The 13272-nt window shown below is 40.4% G+C and overlaps 1 protein-coding gene across 2 annotated transcripts in view; it reads right to left on the bottom strand.

The window, feature by feature from the left end:
- LOC128816817 (protoheme IX farnesyltransferase, mitochondrial) overlaps positions 1–13272 on the bottom strand; it is a 99434-nt gene that overhangs the window by 33185 nt on the left and 52977 nt on the right. For both annotated transcript variants that reach the window (XM_053994736.1, XM_053994737.1), the window contains exon 5: positions 976–1046. In XM_053994736.1, the coding sequence (XP_053850711.1) occupies positions 976–1046 (71 nt within the window). The remainder of the gene's footprint in view (positions 1–975; positions 1047–13272) is intronic.

Below are 13272 nucleotides of genomic sequence, written 5' to 3'. Positions count from 1 at the left end.
AAATTAACTCAGGAATCTGCAATTAGCACCACCTTTGAGAACAAATCAGAACAAGTTTATTGAAGTGCTCTAACTATTTACCACAAGACTGAATTTACCCCCAAGGTTCACTTGGGTATTTTGTCTCAATTTTCTTGTAATTTCATCTATCATGTTTTTTTTCAGCCTTCCAAAGGTGATGGATAAAACACAGAAATAAAGAGGACCAACTCTTTATTCTGTTCACAGAAGCCTAGGGGAAAACATAATTTTGTTATAAATACTCTTTGGCACAAATCATGGAAATGCAATACTAAAATTGTTTGTTGAATCATTTATGAATTGGACCTTCAGTTTCAGTTTGCAAATAAGTTAGAGCATTTTTATTGATGTTCTTTTTCACTTTGCTTTTCTAGTTGCCAAACAGCCTTAAAGAAACTGAACTGATACATAATCCAGAAAACAGAGGGAATGGAGGACTTTTTTTAAAGGAAATTCCTATGCTAATGAAGGACTTATTTTTTGGTGGGGGGAGGAATTTACTGGTAGATGATGACAAAATTTATGATAACAAATTTTCAAATTAATTTCCTAAGATGCCACAATAAGTTTTCAACCAGCTAAACATGTAGAAGCAACACATTTTTGTGTTTGTTCTTAATTGGGAATTTTTAAAGATTTATTATTACAAAACAAAAGTTCAATGGAACATAACTGCATGCTGCCACACCATACACAGTCATCAAACATGAAGAAATATGCAATATGGAGGGAAATTCTACTGTATTGAGAAATTCAGTATTTTACAGCTGTGAGTGTCCAAACTGCTGACATGGAAGTTATAAACATGAAGAAATAGCAAGGAACAGAGAGGTGCATTTCTCTTAAGTGTTTTGTCTTAAAGTGCTGCTTTTCGTCATCTGAAGAGGGAGAGAAACTTGGAAATAGATAAAAGGTTTACTCCTCCTTAGCCAGAGCAGGTGTGCATTGCCTTACCTGATCTGTCCCCGCACCAGTGGTCTGTTTTTAGTCCTGTTCATATTTGAGTCAAACGGAACCTCAAAGAACTGTAATTAAAAAAAAGAAAGGAAGAATCACAATGAAAGGATACTGGAAAACATGCCATGCATGGAATGTCCTGTCTCCATCTGCAGGTGATTTAATCTCTGTTTTTGAAGGTTCAAGGATACAACGAAAATGGTAAGTGGGTTTTATGGAGCTCTCATAGTCTGCACTGATGCTTTTGGCATCCCCTTAGAAAGAAAATCACCCAGAGGACAAAAATAGTTTGTACAAGACCCCAAAAGTTGATCATTTGAAGTACAGTTTGATTCCAAGTTCTTTTCTCAACAGGTCTGACACATCTTTTAGAAATACGCAATTACATTTGCATACACACACGGAAATCACAGAATCATTACAGTTGGAAAAAATCTTTAGGATCATCCAGTCCAACCAGTACCACCACTGTGTTCACCATTAAACCACATTCTCAAGTGTCACATCCACAGGTTTCCCAAACACTTCCAGGTATGGTCACTCCACCACCTTCCCTTGGCAGCCCCTTCCAACGCCTGACAAGCCTTTCAATGAAGACTTAGTTTTCCCTAATGCCCAACCGAAACCTCCCCCGGCACCAGGCGAGGCCATTTCCTCTCACCCTGTCCCTTGTTCCTGAGAGGAGAGCCAAACCCCCACCTGGCTGCACCCTCCTGTCAGGGACTTGTGCAGAGCCAGAAGGTACCCCCGAGACTCATTTTCTTCAGGCTGAGCACCCCTCAGCTTCCTGATCGCAGTTTTATATTAGTACAAATTGTCCCTGCAAATGTTCTTTAAAGACCTTCTGGTCTTTAAAAGACAAACACTAAGGTTTTTCCAAGATCACCTACCTTGCCAAAACCTGTAACCCACCCTAAAATCAATCAACTCTTATAAAATGCTACTGAAACTGCTCTGAGCCTCCAGCTGGAGCAGGAGGGAGTGAACACACCATATGGTGTTATTTAATGTCACACCCCAATCTGACTTTAAACATGGCCTATGGGAAAATTCAGGCATCACTATCTGCCCACTCAGAATTCCTTCAAGCTTCTGCAGTATCTGTTTTACAAGAATATTACTGGAAAAACTGAATGCACTTTGCCATCCAGGCAAATCTAAAGTCAGTCAGTTTTATGTGTGCAAAACAATAATACAAGTAAGGGCTATGGCCGATGTGGAGTGGTCAGGGTCATTCCCAACGACCACCAGAGCTGGTGAAGACCCTGGTGTGGAAGGAAAGCACTGACAGGTCCTTGCCCTCCACCTCATGCTGGAGGGACAGGTCAGATCTTCTCAACTTCAACACTAACCTGGAAGTGTTGGATGCTTCACAAAGAACCTCTGTAGGATACAGACACAAGTTTCTTCGGAGCAAGTAAAGCACCCCATTTGGATCTGAAACTAGTGATTGCTTCTGACAGCTCAGTGTTTTGCTAATGGTTTGTTTCACTGTTATATTTCAGAGGCAATTATGATAAATGGAGGAAAAAAAGACATTTGACATCAGACTGGTAGAGCAATACAAGGGAAAAAAACTCTATAGGACTAAAGTCTGTTCTCCAGAAAATATTTGGGCTACGATTACTTTTTTTTGTAAGTCACAGGTTTTATTTCTACTTGCAAAGGTCTGACTGCCTTGAGTTACTTCTAGTTTAAAATTGTGCAGGCAAAGAGATTTTTGCTTATTTGACAGTATTAAAGCTTATACATAAAGGTATCTGTGTGCAATGGAAAAAATCAAAATAATGTGCAAGTTTTAAACTCAATGTGTCTCAGACTCAAAATGGTTAAAATGAAGAACAGTTGAATAGTCAACACCTGAAAGAATTTAAACTTATGCAGTTGGGTTATCAATTATAAGCTGATGATACCATGCTTAGTGTATCAAATATTTCCATATATTTAATATAGCAATCAACCTCTGAATAAATAATAAATTTTGAACAAGGATCTCCTCTGCTGACTTAAGTAGTCAAATATGTCTGTGTCTATTGTATACAGACACGGCTGCTCCTGAAATTAAGACTACTGCATGACTTCAGACTGAATTTTTTCACGTTTTTAAATCTGACAATTTGAATAATCTGTTACTGTCAAGCGTATGCATACAGCATGGCGCTGTACTTCCAGCTGAACTAAACTTAATAAAATCCTTTTCCTTCCATTGCCCTAGATTCCTTCACTGAGCTAGTTGCTATTCCATGTCAGCAAGATGTCATTTATCAAACTTTCCCCATTTTGCTCCCAGATGTTCAGCAGAATTCTCTCTCCATTTAAAATTATTTTCCCCTGATATTCTAGAAAAAATGAAAAAAGCCATGCATCTCAAATATCATTCCATAAGAATGAAAGAGTGAAGTCAAACATATTATCTCATGCCAGGCCAACAGAGTTTGCCTGTTTCAGCAAACAGTAAATTCAGTAAGATGAAGCCTAGATAAATAAATACTTTAGAAGCACTCAAGGGGCTTTTTCCTCAGGAAGTCTGAATGCATCAGTTCAGCTGGACATGGCGGAATATTATCTGCCCTCAGTATCTGGGAAACTGGCCTCCAAAAGGGCAGACTGAGGGTTAAATCTACAGCATCTAAAAAGCCCTGAGTGACAAGACTTGGCAATAGCTCTCAAGAACCTTACCTAAATTTTAATCAGTATGCACAAACATTTAAAACATGATGATGGCAAAGAAAAAAAAAATCAGGCTAGCCAGTACTCTGTGGTTTATTTCTCTGGCAGGCTCATCATGCTTTTTGTGAAGATCTCATCTCATTAATATAGAGTAATTATATCTTAAGCATCTCACAATTCCTAGCACAGCTGTCACATTACTGCTTAAAGCTGTTTACACCCATGGCGTTTCTGTCCTTCAGCTTCTTCACGTTGATTTCCATTTTGTTTATAAGTGAAACCTTAAAGAAAGTTTAATTTCAAGATACCTCTTGGAACCAGCAGTGCCTGCAGAGGGTGGCTGAGCACTCAGACCTTCTGGAGGGCTCACAGATTAATAATTTTATTAAGACTATGCCAAGATTTCTGTAACAACACCTTGCAGCTGCAGATAACATGATGCTGGCACTTTCAGGACTATTGACAGGGAAAGAGGACAGTGTGTCCAGTGCCCCTGCAGGTGACTTCTGCTCCTTCCATCAGTTCATAGAATCACAGACTCTCCTGAGTGGGAAGGGACTCACAAGGATTATCAAGTCCAACTGCTGCCTCTGCACAGACATGCCTAGAACCCCTCTCTGTGCCTGAGATCGTTGTCCTAACACTCCTTGAGCTATGGCAACCTTGGGCTGTGACCATTCCCTGGTGAGCCTCCAGGGCTGTTCAGTGCCTCAACACCCTCTGGATGTTGAACATCAAGACCACCAATTTAGTTCACAAGACAGTGGCCTGACAGTTCTCAGTTAATTAGGCCAGTGGAGCCCTGAGCACATTCTGCATTTGCCATCCATGGTCCTGCAGGAGAGATCACATCTATTGAATTACAACAGTCCAACACCTTGACTCCTGTTCACATGAAAACACCAACAGAGTACACTAAGAGGAACAATATGCCATAGAGTTTATCAAACAGATCTGCCACACTTCAGCTAATAAACATCTTTCATAGACTACTTTGGATTTCGAGTGTATCACGGACCAGCCTGGCTGCTGGCCCAGCTCTAATCGGTGACATGTGGTGGAAACAGTGGCAGCTGAAACAGGCAACCAGTGTGCCATGTACTGACATAACGTTTTACTCTAATGCTGAACACGTATTTACAGCAGAACCGATAATCCCAGGAGTCTGAAGATGGAATGGAACCCTGCCATTAGAAGACAATTTAATTCAAGGTAACTCTGGGGTCCTCCCATTGCAAAACCACCCCTGAATCCAAGGAGGCTTCCATGCCAACAGAATTGCCCTCTGGATCTACATAATTCTCTTCAAAGCCTCCCAGAAGGGCAGTTCCAGTAAATTTTCAGCTCTAATGAGTGAAGCAGTCACCTCCTCTGGGTGGTCTCCAACATCCCCCCTGCTATGTACCACATGGGGAGGTGGAGATGAGCTATAGGTGATGCCCAAAGCTCTTCCTCAGCTAAAAACTCTTGCTACGGACCCAAGCAAACATTAATACAATAGAAATAAAAACCACTACAGCTGGATGCCCCCTAGAGCACTTCAGTGAATATCTACAGCCAGAGGTGAAGCTGGGCTGTGTAGGGCAAGTCTTGCAAATATTGATCTTGTTGAATTAGGTGTTTCTGCAGTTCTCCCAGTTCCACTGAGCTACAGAAAGCTCTGATTCTCTTTGGTTTTCTTTGGTATTGCCCAAGAGCAAAAAGTTAACCAGAAACACCACTGAAACACGCTGGAAACCAAAAAGGTGCATGAACCAAGGAGGAGCAGATGGACCAAAACTGTGTGGAAAGCACAGTGGCAGAGCAGACTGTGGAGACCTGGGCAATAGCCTGCAGTTTCCTGGGAAGGTGACATCCAGAAAGTCATTCCTCGCAGCTGGCCATGCAGCCTCCAAATTCATCAGGTTTCAGCACTAGCCTTTTACACAAAGTCTCCAACGTTTCTCACGCAGGCAAAAGAAAGTAGCTTCAAGCAACACTGGAAACCCACCAGACCAAGAAGAGTCAAGTACTTTCCTCTGAGACTGTTCTTCCTCTCCGTATTACCTAATTATTTCTGTTCCTCATGTTTTCAGTGATTTATCTTACGTTGTCATAAAGTAATATATAATTACATAAATGGAGAAGAAAAACATAACATATAATTCATGGCAAATAAGATCAAAGTCAAGATTATTATAGGTTTCCTTATGGTTTCTTTTCAATCACTTTTATATGAAAATGACAAAGAATAATTAAAGCATATTACAAAAGTCTTTTTACTCAATTGTACACAGATGTGAATAAAAAAAATGGAGGGAAGGATTTTCAAAAGCACTCATGTGCTGATCTAACACGATTCTCACTGAAGTCAATGGCAGTTTGACTTCAATGAGAGCAGAGACAGACCAACACTGAGTGATTCTGAAAATCCCACCCTAATTGTACAAACAAGGGAAGGCTTTGGAGACTGCTGGCTTGGAGATCGTATATTTGAGAATCATAAAGGGCACACAGCACCTGTTTGTCTTCAAGATATGAAAATAAAGCAAGGCAAATATTTTAAGGATTAGAATTAGCTTTTTTTTCTTCTTTTTTTTTTTTTTTTTAAGGCCGTATCTGAAAACCCTCTGGCAGTGAAGTTCCCAGTCTTACTATAGATCTACTCTGATATTTTCCATCTCAAAGAGGATTCTAATTAAAAACAAGATCAATGCAAGCCTGAACAGTGTTACTTGTTACATGTTACAGAGGAGGGCAGCTAAACCCCAGACCGTCATGTCCCACAAAAGTGGAAAGGTCTGCCACATAAAGGATCTGACACAGTTTATTATTTTTTTTCCCCCCACAAAAGACACATTCCTATTATTAGCCAGCATTTAAAAGCCCATTGCTCTGTACAGGGAATACAACAGGAGGAAATTGCTAATGTTGATACTTGTGACTTTAGAGATTTTTCGGGATGGAGAAGGCAGACTCACTGCTATGCACCCATCTGACCAGTTTGACTAACAACTTGTCATGCCAGCTCTGCTTTTAAGTGCTCAAGAGGTGACGCTGTTATTCTCTTGACCACTCACAAGTGTGGCTTTCCAAGGATTCCCAGAGACACTGTCCGCAGAATTGGGCATTTTGCTTTACATGGCATTTAGTATTTCAGTATCCCTAACTAGCAGCAGCAGCTGGAGCTGCCAGCATGCCTGGCACAGTGCTCCACGTTTGTTTTCAGCTCATCCAAATCCTTTTAGTGGCTCTGACCGACAAAACAAGTGGTCACTGAGCTCTTGCAGCTTGGGCTCTTCCTCAGCACTTTGGCCAAACAACATCCTTTGCTGATACCACAAGTGCCATTACAAGGAGCTTGAAAAGCTCCTTGTATCATGGCTGTGATAATGTGGAGTGTCACAGCAACATGTTCCTAACGCTGCTGCATCTGTGGGGCTTGTCACAGTGATGAGGAGTCAGGATAGAGGAGAGGATGATGGACACATCCTGAAATACACTGCTGGTAACTAGGGAAGCCCAGCTGGAAAAACCACTGGCTCTGCAGGTATGGATGAGCTTGTAGCACTCACTTGAGGAAAAGCAGTGGGGATGGAAGGAAAGACCCTGGGCCTGCTGTGTCCAAGCCTGCTGCAGGGAGCTAGAAATTAATGATAATTAAGTTAAATAACATGGCACTTGTACCAAAATTCTTTATCTACTTTACTCCACATAAAAAAATTTTCTCGTCTTCATCTTTGAATCAAGTTTTCTAGTACCAATGCATTAAAAACTAGCTCATTTAAACCTAATTTTTTCAAAGCCCATATCTTGAAATGGGAGAAAAGACATGAATCTCCTGGTTTAGTAAATGAGAAGCAGGTCAGGTGACCCCCAATGAGCCTAGCTCTTCTTATTAAAATCATATTTTGCTAGGAAGATAGTGTAACAAAAATGAAATAATAAAAATAAAAGCAGGCCCTTAAAAGCTGTTCCATCTTGAAAACTGCTGACTTCATGAGCCACCTAACTAGTGTATTCCCAAGGCCTCACAGAGGTCAGCCGTGGCTTCAGGGGAAATGAAAGCTGGATACCACAGACAGGCTTCACCTCATGTGATCCACACTGGAGAAACAACCTCTGTTATTGGAATATTGCTTTCTGGCCAGCTGCAAAAACCTAATAACATTTACCAGCACCAAGTCCTTTTTATTTAGCACACAATTAATGCATCCATAAACAAAGCTCCTTTCTCCAAGCCTTTCTTGAGCCCCTCTTCCAGGAAGACACTTGCCCATCAATGCTTTTTGCCTTCTTGATCAAAGGAGGCAATTTCCAAGTGCAGGACATGCTGCACTGAATATCTTCCCATCGTTTTGGATTTTGTTGCTGTTGGGCTCTCCCTTTTCAACTTAAAATTAAAATCCAAAAAAATGGGTTTCAGTTAGATAAACAACACATGCCCTTCCCTGGTGCTCACCAAACCAACTGCACACACAGAATGACCTGATCTGGCCAAAAATCAGCTAATTTCCCTCTGGATCTTTCCACTTTTTGATCTACATCTCTGGGTCAGGTCACCCTGGACACAAAAAGAAGAGAGGGAAGCTGTTACGCAGCTCCCACTGTTGTGCTGGTGCATCATGTACCCCAGAAGAGAAGCAGCACCACACTGGTGTCTCACACTGAGGGGTTAAAGTGTTCTTTCTTTCCAGGGTTATGGAGACAAGGCAATGAAGCAACATTTATCTGTGTTGCGCTGCCCTGGAATAAAAAGGACAACTTCACCTCCCTACACACACTTCCACAACTGAGCTCTGATCACCCCACATCTGTTCCCTATCCCTGCTAGTTTTTAATGATGAATTATCATCACTAAATGGATGTCAGAAGCATGTGACATCTGTAACATGGTTTCTTCAGGAACTTTTTTATTACTATGTACTTTAGGAACCATTATTGGGGTCGAAGAAAAATACCACCTTTATGCCTTACCAAAATATCCCCTGAACCACTTTGCAAAAATATTTGCTTCAAAAGATTCCTTTGCATTAAATCATATTTGTCACAATGCCTGCATGCCATGAGTCCAACGTATAATTTAAAAAATAAACAAAACTTCAAATAACAATCTCTTTGCTGAAGATAGGTATTGCACAAGGTCAGTATCTGGTTTAAGTTACTATATATCCTAAAATACACCAGGCCAGGTCCTCTGGACACAGTGCAGCTGCTTTGAGCAACACTGCAGATAAAATCTGATACTGAAGATGGCTTAGACAAATTCCTGTGGTGGAATAAAGTTGTTACTGAGGAACTCTTGGGGAAGTATTTCTGCTGCTGAATGCAGTACTTAAGTCAAGCAGGAGATCCCGAGCCAACCAGGAGACACAGATCTCCTCCAGACCAGTGAGAACAGAGGCAGGAGCTGCAAACACTTTATTTCTGCCTAGTAACCACAGCAGGGTCCTGAGCTCCTGGATTTAGGCAGGGCAGGTGTAGAAGGAGTAGATCACTCAAGAGCCCTCCAGACCATCAGTATCAGCCGCTTTCAGTCCCCTGTGACTACTAGAGAGCTATAAAATCAAGCAGCCATGCTGTGCTCTGCTCTTGCCCAGGAGATTAGAGCAGGGAAGTAGGAAGGTGAGATTTAAATCACTTCCACACATCTCCTGGCTCCAACCCATATGTCCCAGATCCAGGTCATTTTAATCAGCTTTTTATAAATTGTCACTCAAATGATAAGAATACTAATCCATTGCATTGTACTTCCTGCCAGGAACCTGAATATTAATCCATAAACTGCTCTCTTATATCACACGGAGATGTGCTGGTTTTAACTGCTCATGGCTGACACATCCTATTAGTGAGGCTTTTCTTCTTAACAAGACAGACAAAAGTAGCATTGTACATACAGCAGCAGGCTTGTCTGCTTTTGGGGAGGCAGAGGTTATTTCAGTTGGTGCAAACATATAAACTGCTCGTTCAAAATATCTTTTAGTTTCAGAAATAAATTAATTTTTATACTTGAAGTTCCTGGCATCTGTGAAAGAGAATTTGCTTTGGTCTGGCCATATTTGGCAAAATGAAAATCTACTGCTCATTCTGGCCAAAATATTAAAAACCTCAAAGCCCCAAAAGCCACAATGGATGAAATGAAGGAATGCTGCAACAGAATCAGTAAAAAAATTTAAATGTGAACCAGGGTGTGAAGTGGCATAGGCCTTTACTGACGTGCCTGAGCAATGCAGCATACTAACATTGTCCAAATGTCACAGAGCTGACCTGCTCCACTTACCCATAGCTCAAACCTACTAATAAAATAATTCCTCAGGAATTATTGCTTTTAAATATTAGGAGATGATACCAAGGAGAACTTCAAGTCATATTTTTATATACAGCACACTTAAGGAATTCATCAAGTCTGTAGTAGAGATTTTGCAACAAAATTTAAACCCAACTTTCTCCTATTGCTCTAAATCTGATCTACTCTCTGATCTAAAAAGAGAGCAAAGGAACCCTGAGGGGCATTTCAGGATTTACACTGCACTGGCAGAACAGCCTCATTTCTTCCCTCCACTGTGTGCTCCCAGAGCCAAAAGGAGCCCAGTTTCTAATACACTAAAGAGTTTTAATCGTTAGGGGAGAATATCACAGGCACATTGATCAATGCAATGTTGTAACTTCATTTGTATGACAATGGTTTCATTTAGTTTTAAATCTTGGCAATAAAGCAAATTAAAGGAAATCACTCTCTTCCATCTGTACAGAACTTACCAGAAAGCTATCAATATATTAATGATGTATTTTTTTCTTATTAATTTCACAGATATTTGATGTGGTAAACCACATGTGTTGTATTTTCAAGGCATTCTCTCTCCTCCTAGGGCTATCACAACTCTGCAGATTATAAGACATGGAAGAGATATAAAGATTCTGGTCAAGCATAAGGATTTTGGCCATAATAGGTTAGTTTTGGTAAGGGATTTTTCTTCATTAAAACATGATTTTATGCAGAATGTGTAGAACTGCCAAATAAAGTAACAATGCAATAACAATACAATAATAAATATCCAAGGTGTAGCTAATAACTTCATACCAGCTTTGCAGTAGAATCAAGTAACCATCTTCTTTTCTAAAAGCAAAATGCACCAACTGGGACCATGAACTGGGGATGACCAACACTATGCTCTTCTGTTGAGGGCTGGATGACAAACCTGTACACTGAGAGGTCAGATTACAAAAGACATCTCAAACCCATTATTAGGTCTCACCTCTCCTTCCCCCTTCATTAAGAATGAAAGTGAAGCAAGAGTCACAATCACCCACTGGAAAACACAAACACCCAAACCCGTTGCAGGGTCATCACACCATCCATCTTTCTAAAGCTGTCGAGAAATGTTTGTCATTCCAGTACTGCTTGCATCTCTCAAATGCTAAGATAACACACCCATCAATCTGAAAAGAGGAGCTGAAAAATAAATAGTTCTGAGTCATCTTACTAAGAGGGATTCCACACACTATTAATTTTAGCATGGAAACCAATTAAGACACCAAATTAAATTACCTCCCCTCTTTTTAAGGTATAATGACCTACTCACTTGCATAAATTTATTTATTTTGTGCCAGTGATCCTTTCAAAAACCTTAGAAGTAAAAACATCATTAATTTTAATCTGACTTCTGGGAACAGGAAGATTTTTGCCAAAAGGCAGACAAAGATATGGACAAAACAGGATAACTCTCTCTATTTTAAAAGGCCATTCTTAAAATATAAGCATAAAAAGAAACATAATGACATATACGCAAGACTCGTTCTAAGCACTGCATGAGCATCAATATGTTGGAATAAATTAGTGCTTTCCACACAAACCGGGGGAAGCTTTTGTTCCTTTCCGCCACACTGCAGCTTCTTGCTCATGAGTGCTGTTACAGCAGCACTTCTCCACATCAAAGCAAGTGTCCAAAACTGCACACAAGAAAAGGGTTATTAAAGCAGGAACTCCCTGCCCAGCCAAAGGGCTCAAGCTCTTGCAGCTCATGCCATGGATATTACCACAGCAGTGAACTCCCAGCAGTTTTTAATATTGACATGGAAATGCCACTCTTGTCAGGTTTGTCTTCCAGGTGCCTCAAATGTCACCTTTGTTTGCTAAGTGTTAGCCCAATATGAAGTTTTCTGAGTATCTATTGGGTAAAAAAAACCAACCAACCTTGCATCTCAGCGGTCTGATTTCCCCCAGGTGCCAGTGTTCATCCATCCGAGAGCTTCTGGGGGGAGTATTTCCAACTCCTTCCTGTTGGTGCCACCATAGGGATGTGGAAGCTTTGACTACACGGGTCTTGGTAAAGCTGAATGGTTGGGACTAGTGCTTTGCTCAATCACAAGAAAAAAAGGAAAAAAACCATCTGGATTCAGCAGGACACTTGACTGAGGCACTTTGTGCAAGGCATTAAAGCCAGACTGCACCATGGGAGTTTTGGACATTGTGTTTCTTTTTCATGAAACTAAACCCAGAATCATGAAAAGTCTTTTTCTGGTAATGGAAGTGCATTATAGTATCTCATCCTGGATCGACATCTTTATTTAGGCAAGAAAGGATACATATATAAAGAAAGGCAGGCACTTCATCCAAGGAGATGGAGTGATAGGAAAGGGGGAAATGGCTTCCCACTGCCAGAGGGCAGGTTCACCTAGGATATTAGGAAAAAATTCATCCCTGTGAGGGTGAGGAGGCCCTGGCACAGGTTGCCCAGAGAAGCTGCAGCTGCCCCATCCCTGAAAGTGTCCAAGGCCAGGCTGGACAGGGCTTGGAGCAACCTGGGATAGTGGAAGGTGTCCCCCACCATGGCAGGGGATAAAACTGGATGAGCTTTATGGTGCATTCCAACCCAAACTATCCTGAGATTCTGTGTAAGAAGAAGAACAAAATAAAGGACTGGAAGTCCAGCATCAAGGTTACACTGATCATTGCTGGCAAGTAGACAATAAAACAAAGAATTTAATTTGCTATCCTCAAGCCCAGATCCATATGTGGTGCCACCCAATACATATATGCACCTATGAAAAAGGAAAATTTACAAAAATCAAAACATAAAAAGCTATTAGGTCCTCTGAAAAAAGAATTGCAAAATCAAATTGTTTGCTCTAATGGAAACTCTTGCAATTAAAAAAAAACCAATATTACAAACTGAAACTCAAATAAATATTGCCATACTTCTACAACCAAAAATACATGGTGAAACATCTACTTTTGACCAGATTTCAAGTTCTTCAGTGAGGAAAGTGTGTGAGAAACACTAACTTTGCAATTCCAAAACAAGCTTGTAACAAGGAGTTCTTACTCCAAAATAAGAATACCCATAAAATACATCCCAAGAAAAAACCAATATGCTTAAAAATTCACATCATATTAAAATTCAAATGAATTTCCCTATGTAGGCAAGTCCTTAAATGTATACCCCCATTTAATTACATTGTAGTTCCTGTGTAGACAAGTCCCAAGATGCTCTTACATGATAATCATTAAATATGCAGCGATGAAATGAATTGCAACACTCAGTAATGCTCCTTATGAACTAAGATTTATTGAGGAAGCAGAAATAAAAAGATCAAAGCACATGGTTACTATGTATGTTATACTGAGGAAAAAAAAATTAAATA

The sequence above is a fragment of the Vidua macroura genome, chromosome 19, assembly GCF_024509145.1.
Source record: "Vidua macroura isolate BioBank_ID:100142 chromosome 19, ASM2450914v1, whole genome shotgun sequence".
In the NCBI taxonomy this organism is placed as follows: Eukaryota; Metazoa; Chordata; class Aves; order Passeriformes; family Viduidae; genus Vidua; species Vidua macroura.
The sequence above is the reverse complement of the archived record's forward strand: the minus strand, read 5'-3'. Positions and strand labels throughout refer to the sequence as shown.